The sequence below is a fragment of the Accipiter gentilis genome, chromosome 9 (assembly GCF_929443795.1).
Source record: "Accipiter gentilis chromosome 9, bAccGen1.1, whole genome shotgun sequence".
Lineage (NCBI taxonomy): Eukaryota > Metazoa > Chordata > Aves > Accipitriformes > Accipitridae > Astur > Astur gentilis.
This window is the reverse complement of record NC_064888.1, coordinates 13,380,305-13,397,155: the sequence shown is the minus strand read 5'-3', so window position 1 is coordinate 13,397,155 and position 16,851 is coordinate 13,380,305. Positions and strand designations below refer to the sequence as shown.

The window sequence follows — 16,851 nt, the reverse complement described above, 5'->3', positions numbered from 1 at the left end:
TAGATTTTAAAGACATATCTGCTGCAGCTTTCCTTATTGGTCTGTTTTATTTAACAGCTCAGTTACGCGGGCAGGTTTCTTTTACCCAGTTAGACTGGAGTACAGGGAGGAAGAAACCATAATGGTGGCTAAAGGAGGATAAACTCCCTGAAGAAATCCAAAAGACATTGTTTGCCTCACAGTGAGGAACAGTCTACATGAGCAATAGAGCAGAAGCCTGTGAGGGACTGTTTTAACATTTTTGGAGGAGGAGTATGCTGGCATTCATAGCAGTTTTGTGAAAAAGGAAAAACTTCATTATACTGGAGTTACTTTTTCATAGAACTTTTAGCAAAAATTGTTACTATCCTGTCTTTGGTGCTTCAAGAAATTAGCGTTATCCTGCAGCTTGCAGCTGCACTGACTGTACGTATGTCCTTGTCCTCCTTAGTGAATTTGTGTCCACGACCACAGATGATTTTTGTTCATTTTCCCCTCTGTTTTTGTTGTCAGAAATGTTGAAAGCATAAGAACCTCATGTTAGCAACAAATCAGTTGCTTAAGCTCTGTCAGTTCTGGAGCTGGTGTGATTGCAGGACAATGTTGGCATGTGCCAGATCCCTTCAGTCTAACCAGCCCACACGCTTTTAGCAGCGGGTAGCAAGTGGTGTTAGATGTAGTAACAAGAGTTTCGGTGCAAGTTGAAGGAAGTTCAGATAGGTTATTTATATGCATCGTTGCTGCAGTTTATACCAGTTATCTCAGGTATACCTATCTGTCTTGCAATTATGTCTACTACAAATGCAGAGTTCTTGTAAATTTGCATGTGTGCTACTAGATGGGAGACCATGTGCTCTCATCCGACAAGGAAGACGCGCAAGGGCATCAAACCAACCACAATTAAACAATGATTTCTAGTTTCAAATATTGGTAATCAAGTCTGTTAAGTTAATCAGTATGTTGACTTTTATAGTACATTGATGAATATACTGCAATCAATAAAAACCCCTGAAATTCATTATCCATCACAGATTATTCATTCAGCTGCATCTTTCAAGATGCAATAATCTCAGACTCTCCTAAGCAGAAATTGTCAATTGTTTTGTGACGTGCTGATGTAATTTTACAGATTATGAACTGTAACTCACAACTTGAAGTCAGCTTTCAGAATTGAAAGGCCAGTACTTCAGTTTTTTAAGAAAGTTTTTTTCACAGCCTCCTTAATAGCTAAGGAAAAATCTATTTAAGAAAACATCAAAAATCCTTGGGGGAGTGCTATTGCTATGGGTTATTGATTTTTTCAATTAAAAAGCACCAGGAAAGTAAAAGTGTGGAAGAGAACAGAGTGGAGACCATGATGGAACACTGCTAGCCTGAGCAGTAGGATAGAGACTGTTGAATTTATTTCTTATGTTTTGACTTTGGGGAGAAAAGGTCGGTTTTAATGGAAATGTACTCTCCGAGAGAATTTGTCCAAGATATTTGGTCCAAGCAAGAATTGCTTTGGGAGTAGATGTGGCCCTAACTATAAACAAAGTTCCCGCTAGGTATAAAATGCAGATTGCTTTTAGGTCACATTATAATAGGAAAAGAGAAGCAAACTTATCAAAAGTCTTTTGCATAGCTGAATTGTATCAGAAGTTGAAATTATTCATGTAACCAAAAATAATGACTCTTAAAATGCATCTACATTAAGGATGTGACAGAATATTAGGTAATACATATGCATTTCTGAGACCCAGGAGATGTCAAGAGAAATAGGAGTAGCTGGAAAACAGATAGCCAGTCACGCCATGCAGTACTGTGACCTGTTAACAGTAGAAATAGGTTATGTCTTGCCTTAACTCTGTGTTCCCTTATTTTTGCATTAGCAACAGCTGAATTTATGGTTAATATACCAAAACTATGGATTCCAGATACCTTTTAATTCCTGCACAAAATGGAAAAAATCCATTCTCCTTCCAAAACACTACAAAAATGTTTACAAAAGCAATTTTCTTAAATAAGTAGAAAACTATTACTTGTTCTTATCACGTTCAAGTTTGTATTATATCACATAAAGAAACGATGCAGTATTTATCAATGTATATAAACAAGAAAACAATCTCTATATAAAACAAGAATAAAACAACATAGAAAAGAAATCTTGTTCAACGTGGAGAAAACTTGTGATGTAGACGGTTTCTTCAGGCTGCAGTTCATAAGCTTCACTCATATTCTTCACTTGTATTTTTTTCCCAGTTTAATGTTGTTGTATCAGGAAGCAGCACCTCGTAGGCTGATAGATGATATAATGGGCTCTCAATTTAAGATACGATTTTGAGCTCAGATGTAGGTATGATAGAGCTGTGCTGTTTGTTTATAGTATCTGAGGAGTCAACTCTATATAGCAGCATTATGGTATGCAGCATGGAGAAAAAGAAGCATCCTTCATCAAGTACAAGAAAACATTTACTATACCAGGCAATTATTTTCATTCCTAGAAGAGAGGTGGTGTATTAAATATGGCATAAACAGCAGCTAACTGCGGATTATAGTATTGTATTTCCCTAGAGAATTTCTACTGACGTCATACACTGCCACAGCAAAGTTTATAAAAAGAGTAATCCATGCGTTATTGATCCTGAATCTTTACTTTGCAGAAGTTTACGCTTTTGCTGTGATAATTTTTACCATACTCTTGGTGTTGTTCCTAGAAGTCTCTCTTCATGCTGCAGCCCAGGACAAAAAAATGGGATGCTACATAGAAATGCCTTTCGGAGGACTCCTCCCTTACCTCGGGGTAGGTTCAATGGAATTACAGGACCAGCATATCAACAGCTAGAAGAGTCAAGGATCACAGACCAGGACACAATACCTTGTCACGGGTAAGTAATAACATAACTGAAGTGAGCCAGTTTGTGAATGGCTGCTGTTACGTGGTTCATATGCTTTGCCATTACAGTCCTTCCAACTTTGTTGTAGTGTACTGTGGATCCAGGGTTTATAGTACTGAAAGCAGAAGAATGTTTTCAGCGTACTGGCTCTTTGAAGGTAATACATTTTTATTTGGCTGGCTGCTCTTTTTAAGCCTTTCAAAGGCTCTAGAAGGAGTGATTAGAACAAACTGTAAGTGATTGGCAACGTTACTCTGTGTAACTGATGCTTTTTCTAGCGGTGCCATGATGCTCTAGTAACTTTTGCAGAGCATTTTTTGCTTCCGTCAGCACTGGGCAAATAAGAGAAAATAATTCAGAAGTCCAATTTACATTGTTTTTTAAATAAATCAATATGCATTGCAAAGTGTGTTTGCTGTAGACCGAAGTCCGATCACTTCACACAGGTTTGTCTTTGAAAATGCACAAAGAATCCAGTATTTTTCCTTTTTTAATTCAGCTTATTAGAATATTGAATGTGAGCTCCAGCTGTACATAAGGTCTGAATTTCAGAAGTGCTCCTGAGCACCTACAGCTGCCTTTGAAGTCTTTTGCAATTGCTGAGGTATTTTGCATAATGTTGACATATCCCTATAGATTTCCAAAGACTTCCCAGAATCACTACAAACATATTATATGTAAAACAAGGAGTGATGTCTGGAATGGAATAAAACACCACCAGTGTCATTTGGATGCATGTAAGTCCCAGCTAAGTGTGGCAAGGTGAATAGTTACAGTGTGAGAAGGCAGCTGTACATTTTTCGCATCAGAACTGGCTTTATGAAGTGCAGAACTGAGGTCGTCTACGTGTTTAATTTTTCTCAGGGAAGGAGCTCCCATCACTGTCCACTCTCACCTCCTGGGAAATGACAGCCGCAAGTGCTGACCACGAATAAGCGTCGTTACACGTGTGTCGTTGCACACGTGGGCACGCGCGCAGGCACACGGTCCCCCCACGCCTCCCTTGCCACGCTTTCCGCCCTGCAGCCGGCTGGCCCAGTCTGGGGTACTCTGTGAGAGGGGCACATGGCTCACAAAATGTTTTGTAGCTGAATCTACCTAACAAAGTTGGCCGCAGTAATTAGGAAAGACAGACGAAGAACAGGGCTTACCTTGGAAGGGAGAAAGCAAAGCAGCAAAAGGTTTGGGTATCTGGTGATTTCTTTTAAAAAGTACAAATCTGTCTCTTACTTCTTTCATTGTTTCTGTTTGCTTCTTCTAAGGAAAAACTTGATTATTACTTCTTGCAGTAAATATATTTTTGTTCGTTGGTATGATAATGTATGTACAATTAATTCCTTACAAAAATTGTGACTTTGAATGCAAGCCTTCTTGAAAGGGGCAGGCTAACAGCCTTCCCTCGTCAGTGGCAGTGTCTGGTAACACGGGCTCTGGAGAGCGCTGCAGCCTCTCTCTAGGTTGAGAAGGGACGTAGAAAACGGCAAAGCTGTCTTGTGGGCAGTTGTATTTACTCGTCTCTAGGAAACTGTGATATTACAAGTATCATCTTGTACTGGTCTATATTTTAAATCTGCCGTTCTGCAAAAGGTTGATATTTGGACCAGACTGTGACCCCTTCTGGCCTCAGTCCACTAAAGCACTTCATCCATATTTCGTGCGCTAAGGATGTCTGTAGAGTTAGAGCTTCCTAATATCGACTCTAATGATGGGGTCTTTCTCGGAAGGAGTTCCTCTGAGTGCATCAGCAGGTAGCGTTGTGACAGGGAGTCACAGCAATTTCTGACACAGATTGTATCACAAATATGACACCAAAAGTCTTCCACTAGTACCCATGGAAATGAATTTTTTAAATGTCAATGTTAGGCATGAAAACAAAAGCAATTCTTTGATCTTACTGTATTACGATGTTTTACTGATGATGGTTTTTATGAAAGTAAAGTCTTTTAAGAGTGTAAAAAACTTTTTGCAAGTTATTTTGTGTTGCAGCAATGAAGTAATCTCTTCAACCAAAATATTAAGTACGCATCTTATGTCTGAACAAAAACTAAAAATAATTCACTAATTCTACTTTATGTGGAATTCTTCTAACTTAGGAAGAGGTTTCCCCCAAATCAGATGACTTTTACCATCTAAATATCTGCTAGTTTCATAGTGTTGGTATTCTCATTAGTTTTCCAGCCCAAATGCCAAGTTCCCTTGTCTCCTGCAGAAGTTACACACCTACCTTTCTTCTCCCTTTTCACCTCCATCTTTCCCTATAGGGATGCACAAATCAAAGCAGTTTATCTCCCTAATTCTGTGAGCCTTCTGAAGTTCATCCATCAGCAGCTCTGGCTGAAGTTTAGTCAGGTGTTCTATGTTTGCATTTGATAGAAAAAAAGGCTAATTTACCTGATTAGTTCTTGTGTAGTCCTGTAAAAGTGCTCCTCTTCCCATCCCACATTGAGAAGGAACCTTTTGCTGCCTTCAGGAAGCACCAGATCTCATTATTTGCAACAGGATCTAATATTTGCAGAGTTTGAGTCAAATACAGCTAGTATCCGTTATTTAATCAGTATGCTACTTGAAGGAGTAGGAAAACCTGCTTGAAATGAGGGGCTTAAAGAAAACAAACTCTCTCCATGCCAGTCACATCTCAGAGACTGACTCGAGTCCCTGAGGGTGTCACAAGTTTACATGCAGGGAAGTGGACAGCAGTTTGATCGCACGCTTTCAGTGACAGCTGTTTGCGTTACACAGTATGAAGAGTTAGTAGTGCCTTATAGCCTGTGAATGTGTACATATACAGATATAACTGCGTTCATGTATGAAAGACCCAACGTGTACATATACAGATATAACTGTGTTCATGTATGAAAGACCCAATGTGTCATACCTACAGGTAGAAAATGGGGTGTGTGTATATATAGGTATATGTGCTTACGAAGGTGAACCGAAGCCTGGTAGTGCCGCTGGAATGACTCCCATTCATCTTATGGGACCTTGTCGTCAGGCTCATATACTGAACACCTATAGCAATAGAGCTTATAGCAAAGCTACTGGTAGTATGCTAAATAAAGAACATTTTCTATTTTAAATTCCGATCCCTTCTGTCTCTCCTTAATGTCTATTTGAAGGGGGTAGTAAAAGTATTATGCTTCTTTCAGTTTCATTTTTTAATTTGGACTCCTAAACACAGTATAACATAATTATTGTTGCATATTTTATAAACGTTTGAGTTTCTTTTTTTGCTTGTTTTTAGGAAGAGGGTGGAGAGAGAGCTGCACTTTGAAATACATGCACGTGAATGATCACATTCAGACAAAAATTTTCAGATAAAAAACCAGATCTTTCTTAGAAGGAACTGTAGTGCTGGGAAAGTTAATTATAGGAAAAAGTAATTAAGATTCTGCAATTATAGGTCTAAGTCTCAGTCTATTGAAAACAGCAGCAGTCTGGTGTCACAAGTAGAAGCATGGATCAGTTTGTAATTAACCAAAAGCTGAGTCTCAAATGGTTTAGATGTAATATCCCTACTAGTTTAATGCCTTGCCTGTTGCACGCAGTGTATGTGCTTTAATTCAGCCTTAGTCCTCCTTTGGAAGTCCTGTGAGCACAGGGGGTAAACATGTAGTTCTCACATAAAATTGGTGTGTCTGTCTGTACTTCAAAAAATATTATGGAAATATGCCAGGCATTGCATTACATGTTATCGTTGCTGCCAATTAGTTTTCAAAATACCAAGAATAATTGAACCTCTGTCATGGAATTGGCAAATGTTACTGATTTCTCACCAAACCCATTTTAATTCAGTCTTTTCTTGGTTTTGCTTATATGTCATCCATATAAGACATCCATTGCATGTGAAATTCATTAAAAACATTCACTCCCTTTGTTTTCAGGGTGCAGCCCAGAATATATTTAGGGCCCGAATTACCAAAAAAGGGAATAATGCAACTGATGCGATCTCTCCAGCTATAGTCGTTTGAACAATTATATAATAAGCAAAGGAAACAAGAATGGGCACAACCCAAAGGTCTGCACTGTTTTGTTTTAATTTTTTTTTTTTTTTTAATTGTCCTCCCTCGGGAATAATATCCCTGATCAGTATTTCATTCATACCGATTCTTGAAAACTGTTGTAAAAAGGCCCTCCATAAATGGCTACAAGTGTGTCTAAGCGTAGTGCAAATGTAATTAACCAAAAGCTGAGTCTCTGCTGGCTCAGATGTAAAACATAAACGCAGCTGTATAGCATGTACAAGAAGTTCTAGCATGCATCCAAATAAGCCACTTGCTGTATTATTCCCCTGGGTCCCACTTCCCAAAGCAGTACCTCTTTCCATCAGACAGCAGCAGAGATCAGAACACTTCTTCCTTATCACAGACCTCCCAGTTGTGTTTTCTGGTCTTTTGAGGATGCCTGGAGAGTTTTCGTACAGGGGCTGCACAGAACTGAATGCATGCACGTGTACAGGTTAATGTGTCGAGCAGTTGTACGAACGCGGTGCCACCATAGACGAGTTAATTACAAGCCAGGGGCACTCTGCTGGAAATGAGCCTGAAGATCTCTCCTCCTCTCTTTCTCCTGTCCGACAGCTCGCCAGGAGGATGGGGCCAAAGAAGCCTTTCCGGTTAATTAGCGTCGTGCGCTGATACTGGACTATGGCTGTTTCGTGCAATTCACTTTCTTTTCCTTAGTTGTCTTTCTGCTAATGCCAAAAAGCAGCAAGGCACGTGTGAGTAGAAGGATATCCCTAGTGAAGTCCAGCAGGCTTAAGCAGCTTTCAGAAAAATACCATTCAAGTCAGAGCTCAGAGCACCTGCCTTCCACACCAGATCTAAATGTTGCTTTCCTCATCCATAGGTAAAACATATTAGACTTCACCATTAGCTTGCTTTATTAAATAGTGATATGGTCACAAAGCTGATTATAAATAAAATATGTTCTGGTACTAAGGTGATGTCTGTGGTCCTTGGCAATCATGACTAGTAAATATAGTCACTCTTAGAGATCCAAATTTCTAGTAATACTACTTCTTAGATGGGAAACATTTTTTTTTCTTTTTCATTGTTTCCTTTATTTTATATTTGGTATACTTTCCATTTCTGTTTTTTAAGTATTTCCTGTAAATGAAAACACTTTCTGACCAGAATAATGAATTTGACTTTGAAACAAAATGGAAATATTGATAAAAATTCACCAAAGTTGCCTCACAATAAATAAAATCATGCTATGATATGTATTAATGGAGGATAAAGGATTTTTTTTTTGAAACACAAGATTACAGTATCAGGGAAATACAGACATTTGCTCAAGCACAATACATTGGCTCTATTTCCGGATGAGATCTAAGAAAACAAATCAGGCCAACATTAGGAGTATGGGCTATTGAAAAAAAGACATGTTTTTCAGAGGTACATTGCACTTAGATGCTCTGCTTGTTTGAAGGGGAGCGCAGGCAATCATTTCCATGTAAATGAAGACTGCACAACCATGTTTTGTTTCAAGTTCTTTTTTCCTGCACCTTTTTTAAGTGTTTTCCTAAAATAGCCATTTGACATTGAGAGTTCTGATGTTGAAGAAAGCATCAATCCATTTCCCCAGTTAGGAATGTGGGAATGGAATTTCAAATTGAATTTCAAAGAAAATTAATAGTACAGGATAACTCCTGAAATCTTTTAAAAAGGAATTGTCATTATATACTGGTGGGCAAAATGAGACCGAGAGACAAGCAGTGGTTTGCCACCAGCAGCTCTGAGAATCAAAACCAGGTCTCCCAAGTCTGTTATCTTCCCCAGGGCCACACTATTACAAGTGCTTCTAGGACGAGGGAAAAATGACATATATCTTTTCAGCACAGTTCACTGAGTCTCATACAGCATTCCTGCTGCCGGTTGCATCTGACTGCTTGATGTACAACAAAAACTTCTTTTTACTCTTTCCAGGTATTCATCCAGTGGTTTAAAAACTCCTCAGAATACTTCAATAAATATGCAACTGCCTTCAAGAGAGACGACCCCTTATTTTAATAACGTGGATCAGAAGGACTTGGTCGGCTATTCATCTTCAAGGGCCAGCTCCGTTCCCATCATCCCATCTGTGGGCTTGGATGAAGCCTGCATGCAAATGCAAAATGTTTCTGAAGTAACAGGCATCAAATGGTGCAAAAACTCCTATTCAGCTGAACTTGTCAATGTGAGTTCCCCAGTCAGTAATTGTCTTATAGCAGAACAACATGAAGTGAAAATATTGCTAGAAACTGTGCAGGAGCAGATTCGGATTCTGACGGACGCGAGGCGGTCGGAGGACTATGAACTGGCGAGCGTAGAAGCAGAGAGCGGTGCGAGCGAAAACACGGCCTTTCTGCCCATGAGCCCCATGGCCAAGTCAGAGCGAGAGGCACAATTTGTCTTAAAAAGCGAAACGCAAAGAGACTCGGTATTGACCAAGTGACTTTGTGTGGGGGTTGTGGGAGGGGAAACCAGAGATCTGTGCATTCGATGCTTTGCTAAACAGGAAGGGAGGAAATTAAATACAAATTATTTATATGCATTAATTTAAGAGCATCTACTTAGAAGAAACCAAATAGTCGATCGCCCTCATATCATAGTGTTTTTTAACAAAATATTTTTTTAAGGGAAAAGTTCCAGGAGGGATGAAGCGTACATCAGGTGCTTTCTAGGCAGGATTAGACATACAGTTTCAGTTACAGAGCATTTTACCACAGTCCCGTTCGGCTGTCCGAAGGCTTAGGCTATGCATCTTTTTTTCAGTGGAGGCCAAGACCATTCTCAGATTCATTTCTGGTTTCATGGCAGCGCTGCACTGAGCTGCTGGCTGGGGATTCAGACCCTGGGGAGCAAGTCCCGTGACCCTGGCAACAGACCCAACTCCCTCTTCCCCTCTCCTCTTGGTTCCAGGTTCATACCACGGGAACAGGCACGCAGACATCTACTTCTGAGGTAGCAGCACAGGGACCTACGGTGGAATGACAATAAATCCCTAAATTGAGCCAGATGCTTAAGTCTCGACCTTACTTTAATGTGTCAGTCAGGCCAAGAAAGTCAATGGAAACATAGAGGAGCTCTGGGTTTGGCCAAGCGTGGAGTGGGATTGGGGTCTGTAAAGATGCAGTGGTCAGGAGCCCGCAGCTGCTCCATCTTCTGAGCTTTGCCTATCAGAGCTGTCTTGGTGGACAGTAAGGAAGAACAAGAGAAAGTGTAGAAGTGTGTATTACAACAGGTTTGGGTTTGGGTTTGGCTTTGGGTTTGGGTTTTCTTGAGTGGGAACGTAAACTCCATTGTTCGTTACTGACCCCTCAACATTTCTAAACTGTTATACTTCGAAGGCATTTGTAAGCTCTCAAGGAGCACTTCTGAGTGCGTATTTTTTTTAACGTATTTTTTATTATGGGTTGTTCAGAGGAGGGTCAGGGAGATCCGATATGATCAAAATCCAGCCGATAAGTGTCCACGCTGCCCTAATTTGTTCCCGCTTTCAGTTCTTCAGTCACTTTAATTAATCATGGCTTAGGCTTTTGAACTTTAAAGCTTCAACCCTGCAGATGGTTCAGTATGGGCAGACCCACAAGCATGCACAGATCTGATTCTAATGGGGCTATGTAAGAGCAGATGGTTTCCACCAAATCACGCCCTGCGGGGGATCAAGGCCTTAGAGAAGAAATGTCATTTCCTGTTTGCCGTATCCCAGTCACATCATAAGCATTTTTTGCATTTGCTTTCTTTTGAGTCCCTCTTCCCCCCGTAAATTGTAACACAATATGCCAATAATGCAATGAATTGGGTTCAGTGACACACACATTACTGGTTTTATTAGTATTAAAATATCTGCTTATTCATGGGGAAAAAGAAAATCGGCTCTAATAAAAAATTGCTAAATAGCCTTCCCTGGTTAATGTCTGAAGATTGATTTAAAAAAAAAAAAATAAATTACAGCATATACAGAATCTTCTAAAACATTCCTTTGCAGCGAATTAATTGTTAAATTTATTAATGTGCCCCAGACTTCCCAGTTCACAAGTCTCAGGACTTCCCAAAATAGCACAAGCGATCACACAGTGCTGTTGTATGTTGAGTCAGAATAAAGCAATATTTTAACCTCTGTCAAGTAAATTTGGAGAAGAAATGCTGAAGGTGTATGTCATTTTTTTTGTTAAGGCAGTAAAAAAAATCACCATTCACAGTCTTCATTCAGCAAGTCTTATTTTGGGTTTCTTTTGCTGTTTTGGTTTGGGGTTTTTTTAAGATAAAGTTGATGAAATTGTCTTGTTTACAGAACTTTCTATGGCTGTAATCTTTGCTGTGTGTTTTCAATAAAAATATATTTGAGGGCAAATTATGCTTTATGCCCCAGGACGGAGCATGCCTCGTTCGGACTCCCTTCTTCAATGACACAGAGCTTTTGTTGTAGCAGTAAGGTGGGATCACCGTGAGGAGCGGTCTTACCCTGACATGTTTCTGCAATATGTTGTGGCTGGGCACAATCTCACTGTGCGTGAGCTGAGCTGACTGCGGTGGGTATGGCCCCAAGCCCGCACCAAATAAACCCTCTGAAAGACGAGGTGCATTAGGTGGGGCTCAGCTTCGCATCCCTACAGTCGTGTGACTTGTCTGTCAACACCGTTTACATCCCGCCAGCTCAGGACATGACTAAAGTGAGCTTGCCTCTGCCCATAAGCCCTGTGAACATACCTGTAATATAAAAACTGGCTACTATATAAAGCTCTGATTCAATAATTTGTGAAGTAAGATCACAATTCATTACTGGTTCACTATTAATTTCATCAAGAGATGGTCTCTCTGCAATAAATTGCAGAATCCTGCTCAAACAGATGTTTCAAAATTAAATCTTTTCGATCCAGATGTAAGGCCTTCTCACCCCCAAATCCTACCAAACTCTGCAAATTCACCTTTGGCAGCATATTGGAAACACACGGCAAGATTTCTGTTGAAGAAAGAACCATATCATAAGCAATGCCTTTATGGAGAGAATGTGTTCACTCAGCACGCCAGAAAGACCCAGAAAGAGGGGAAGAGCGATGTATTTAAGAGAATGAAATGTTTGACTGAATGACAGATGAAGATCTGAAATGGTGAGGATATCTTCAGTTCATGTTAGAGATGCGATCTTGTACTCAGCAAAGGATGTGTGACTGTTATATGTTAACTGTTCTATTCAGTTTTCAGCATGTTTGAATAGAGAGACGTTAATATTAACCATATGACAGACTAGTGTATTATTTGTTAAGAGTATCGCTTCAGATCCTGTTGAAACTGTCATTGTTTGCAGAGGAAAAGAAAAAGGGTTGAAAACATCAAACTAGGTAGCCTTAATGTCATTTGTGCGTTTCTCTAATGCTACTATTTTCCTCTGTGGACCCTCCTATTTTACAGTGAATGGAACAACATTTTCTCTGAGGTCTGGCAATTAATTTTGTAGAGGACACAAAAGAACGTTGTACTGAAACAGTCAAAATGATAGGCCAAATTTTGCTTTACTTCTGACCCCTGTGGTCCCATTGAACTCAGTGGATTGGAAGGGATGCGAGTCAGTGCAAAATGCAGTTCATTCCTAAAATTACATCTGTTCCCAGCCTTGGTAACAGACTGTAATCCCCCTAAAAGAGGCTCTGAACTCAGTCGGTTACCTGTAACATAATTAAAAATTATATCTGACCTATGAAGTTCCAAGTGTAGTCTGGTGTGAAAATTCACACATGTAGCATTACACTTGAGTAAACTGGGAGAACAGCTAGCTAAATAAATTGAATGTTCTCTGAACTGAACAGAGAAAGCCTATGTCTCTTCAGCATAATACTGTGGAGCAGAATTATGAGAGGTGTATATTCTGATATTTTTTTTACGTCCATATAGAATTTCTTGAAAACAATCCAAAATAACCCTAAAAAAAAAAAAAAACAAAAAAACCAAAAACACAAACAACAACAACAACAACAGTAGGATAATCCCAGCATTTGAAGTAGGAAATGTAAGTGAATATGGGCACATTTCATAGCATTAACCACTGAAAAACTCTTCAGTACACCCATGACCCAAAGCTGAAACTTTCTAATTCTTGTAGGATCATGTTTAGATCAATAAACACATCCATGGAAAAAGAGCTCTTCAGAATGTTTTTGGTATCTAGCCACCTAGCCACACTCTCAGCTGATGTAGTCAATGTCCAGTCTAGTGTCACAAAGCTTAGTAGTCTACCATATGAGGTAAGGACTTCTACACTGATTTATGGAGCTACTTTCATTTTGCTTATGCAAACTATACTCATATCAGTGTGTGAACACCCTCACTGGAATACAGTGCAAGGTTCATTGGCCGATATCTTTTGCAAGGACTGAGTATCACTGACCAGGCTCTAACAGCAATAAACTTACCACCATGTGGCTAATTCCAATGTTATTCATCAAAATACTACAGCTTCAGGTTTATATTTTGCAAAAACAATGAGACAATGGCATGTGGTTATGACCAGGCATGTGCTAGATATGCTCCTGTATTAAAAGCCTCTTCCCAATTCATCTCCAGCTTCCTTTAGTCTAATTTTGGACATTACTCGAACATTTCTTACTCTTATAAGAAATTATGAAAATGAATACCAAAGAAGAACTCTTTCAGAGTCCTAGCTGCAGTAAATAAAATTAAAGCTTGAAAGAGCAGACCTGGAATAAAAACTGGTTTTGAAAATGGCATTAATATCAATTGACTTTCAATAAATGGAATTTCCCTGTAAACTGTTTTTCTCTTGGGAAAACAATGAGCTTATAAAGTGATTTTTTATCTTGGCATGAATTTAAAATGCTCATCTTCAAGCAGAATGGGAAAAAAGCAAATATTTAGTATAGATTTTTCAGCTTTTGTGATTTATTTTTTTTTAATTTTATTTCAGTAGCCCAACAGGTCAATGATCCCATTATCTGTATTGTCTGACACATAGTATTAAAGGCCATCTCTGTCCCTTTTTGTCGTCTAGATCCTGGACTGTTAGATTTCCTCAAAGAGAACAAGATTTTATCTAAATTATATTAAAAAATGATTCATAGAATAATATAGTTCTTCATCTTACTGAAAATACAAGGTGATGCAAACTTTTTTCTTTTTGTACTGCATTATTACTGTAAGTTCATAGCGACATTATGCTCCCTTTGTTTTGATGTCTACTCACATGAAAACAACTGCGACACCCAGTTTTCAGGCTTTAGACTTGGCACTTCCAAATCATCATATCAAAGAGGATTTTTGTATTTTAAATAGCGAAGTTCAAACATGACATATAAATGAAATAGCTGCAACAGCAGTAAACTTACTAATGAAGTGGAGTGGGTTTTTTTCATTTTTATTAGATAGCAATTAGAGGATTGGGCCATAGGAATCAGTAGTCTCTTGCAAGAAATACAGTCACAGAGTATATTAATGGCAGTGGAAAGCCATTGCTGTAGCCCAGAACTGGGGAAAGCCACAGTAGAGGAGGAAACAGTCATCCACAGTGTACGCTGCAAGGGGTAAAAGAGCTTTCATCTTAATAGTAAAAACCAACATAGTTGTTTATCTGTTGAAACGGCCAAAAAGTTAAACTACCTGAATTTATTGACGCCCATGTTGGTAGCATTTGAGAAAAGGAAAAGGGGCAGAAATTCCCAAATTCGTAATGCTTGTGCTGCCCCTTGGAACAAAGGTAACTATGTTTTGATTATTATTACAGCACGGTTTTTAATGTCTGCTGCAGAGACAGAGCGATCGCGTGACACTAACAGGCTGCACTGACCCTTACTTTCTTGAAAAGATTCAGCAGTCTCCTCTTTGGTCAACAGTCCTGTAAACAAGGAATGATCTCCTAGTACCCCACAAGGCTGCTATTGTGAAAATTTTGCCAGATAAATAAGGAAGTAAAAATACAGCAAAACAACCTTTTTTTTTTTTTTTTTTTTTTTTTCCTTTCCTGTGAGGGACTAGAATATTCTATAGCTATAATGGAGAGGGGTTTGTTGATGACTAAAGAATGTAAATAAGGTATAGGATATAACATATGTAAGTGGCATGGAAGTCCTGTATTTGCACTGTAGCTTTTAGTAATATATTCTCTAACACCATCAGGAGGAGACCTACATGCAATTTATATTTCTTTTTTCCTTAACGGTGACCATGGTCTGTACCACATCACTATAGTGACAGCGCATCGATGTGCTCTTGGTTTTATTCCTTACTCTTGCATTGCAAGGCCTGCTTCTGTGCTGTCCTGTGCCCGCTCTGCTTTTACTGACATCGCTGAAATTTGCAATGGTTCAGCATCATTATTCACATTCAATTTTACCTTGCCCTCCGAATCAAGAGTACAATTTACAGCCTAACGTTTGGGACAGTGGGGATGTCCACTGAGTAAATTTAAGGCCTAAAAACATTCAAACTTTTATACACTTACATTAGTCTGCTATGGGTAGACCTAATGGGAAATCTTTCCCTTGAAGAAGGATTTATGCAGCCTGCGCTGCAAGGCATTTACCAGCCGTTCCTCTGTATCTGCCGGTATCAGCGTTTCCAGTCTCAAGCGAGCCGCTCTCTTCGGGTTCTCCCGCCCAGCGCTGGGAAGTACTGTGAGGTTTCAGAGCAGAAGCCTCTGACTTCTTTCAGAGTACCAAAGACCAGAAGTCATCTCAAGTGTCCTGAGCTATAGCTTCAGATGTGACTTTCTGCCTCTTAATATTAAAACGTCTCCAAAGGTTAAGACCTCTAACAAGCATTGCATTATATAATGTAATATAAATAATGTCAAAGTTCATAAGAGTTATATGGCAAATATTGTTTTAGTGTACATCTTGCTTTGAAGGAATATGGAACCAGAGCTCTCAGTTGGGTGAATATTTGGAAACTATAGATACAAATAATAATACACGAATAGAAAAGAATACCAAGAATAATTAATATTCTAAAATAAAAAGATAGTTCCTTGCTTTCTCTGAAATAAACCTTCAGTAGTAGCTGAAGGTTATTGAGATGCATCAGGCAAATGAGAGAAGTCTCGGTGAGGTGATTTTACAGGTCATTCCAGTAATATCTCCAAGACCTTTTTGTAAGGAATTCAGGCTTAGAGTTTCCATTGCTTGACAATACATGAAGATGATGTTTCTTTCAGAAGATAAAGCTTACTCCTGTACAGAGCTGAGGCAGGTATCGCTTACCTCAGTGTAAGAGGACAGAAATGTGGTATAGGTTTCACTTTGGCTGTCTGACTCAAGTTAAACTTATTTGCTTTAGATTCTCTCTGATCTCTTCTTCCAGGAAAGAATGAGTATCCCCAAAAAAGAAACGAGGTATGAATACTCAATGACTTTTTTTCAAAAATCTACCAATTGATACTAAGATTGGAACCATCTGCTGAACTTGAATGTCCTAGAAATAGCTGAGATATTGACTGCTCTTGATGGAGGAAACATCAGCTAGTAGAATTATTACCAACCCCACCACCCCAGCAAGATGCACACTGTGAACTTCTTCTGGAGAAGAGGGTAGGGAGCTTCTCCTGGCTATGGCAGAGCTTTTTCTGTGGGTGAGGAGGGATGGATTTTGAGTTGGGCCAGGTCATGTCATCTGAGAAACTTGCCTTACTTTTATTTCTTTCTCAGATCTCTCTCAAACTGTGGTCATCAGCACTAGGGGGTTTTTTTAAGTTAGTGATTTCCAAATTCTGGGATCCTTTAAAGGGTTGAATTTTGGAAGCAGAGACTTCTCAAAAAAAAAAAAAAAAAAAAAAGAGTAAAATTTCTTCTGTGAGTTTTTAAAACCATCTTGACTTGAAATGCTTGTATTATGTTAACTGTTTTTTAAAAAATTAGATGTTACAAATCTAATAATAATTAGATTTACATTACGGTAATAGGTAAGATCTGTGTTTCATGTTTCTCTCCTTATCTAGCGGAAGGTGTCCCTGGTCATTGCAGGGTGGTTGGACTAGCTGACCTTTAAAGGTCTCCTCCACCCCAAAC

General features: G+C 39.1%; 1 protein-coding gene across 2 annotated transcripts in view; it reads left to right on the top strand.

Annotated features, from left to right (window-relative positions):
• NRG3 (neuregulin 3) overlaps positions 1 to 12,129 on the top strand; it is a 430,409-nt gene extending 418,280 nt beyond the window's left edge. For both annotated transcript variants that reach the window (XM_049809693.1, XM_049809692.1), the window contains exons 8-9: positions 2,676 to 2,846; positions 8,783 to 12,129. In XM_049809693.1, the coding sequence (XP_049665650.1) occupies positions 2,676 to 2,846; positions 8,783 to 9,290 (679 nt within the window). In that variant the 3' untranslated portion in view covers positions 9,291 to 12,129. The remainder of the gene's footprint in view (positions 1 to 2,675; positions 2,847 to 8,782) is intronic.
• The last annotated feature ends 4,722 nt before the right edge of the window (positions 12,130 to 16,851 follow it).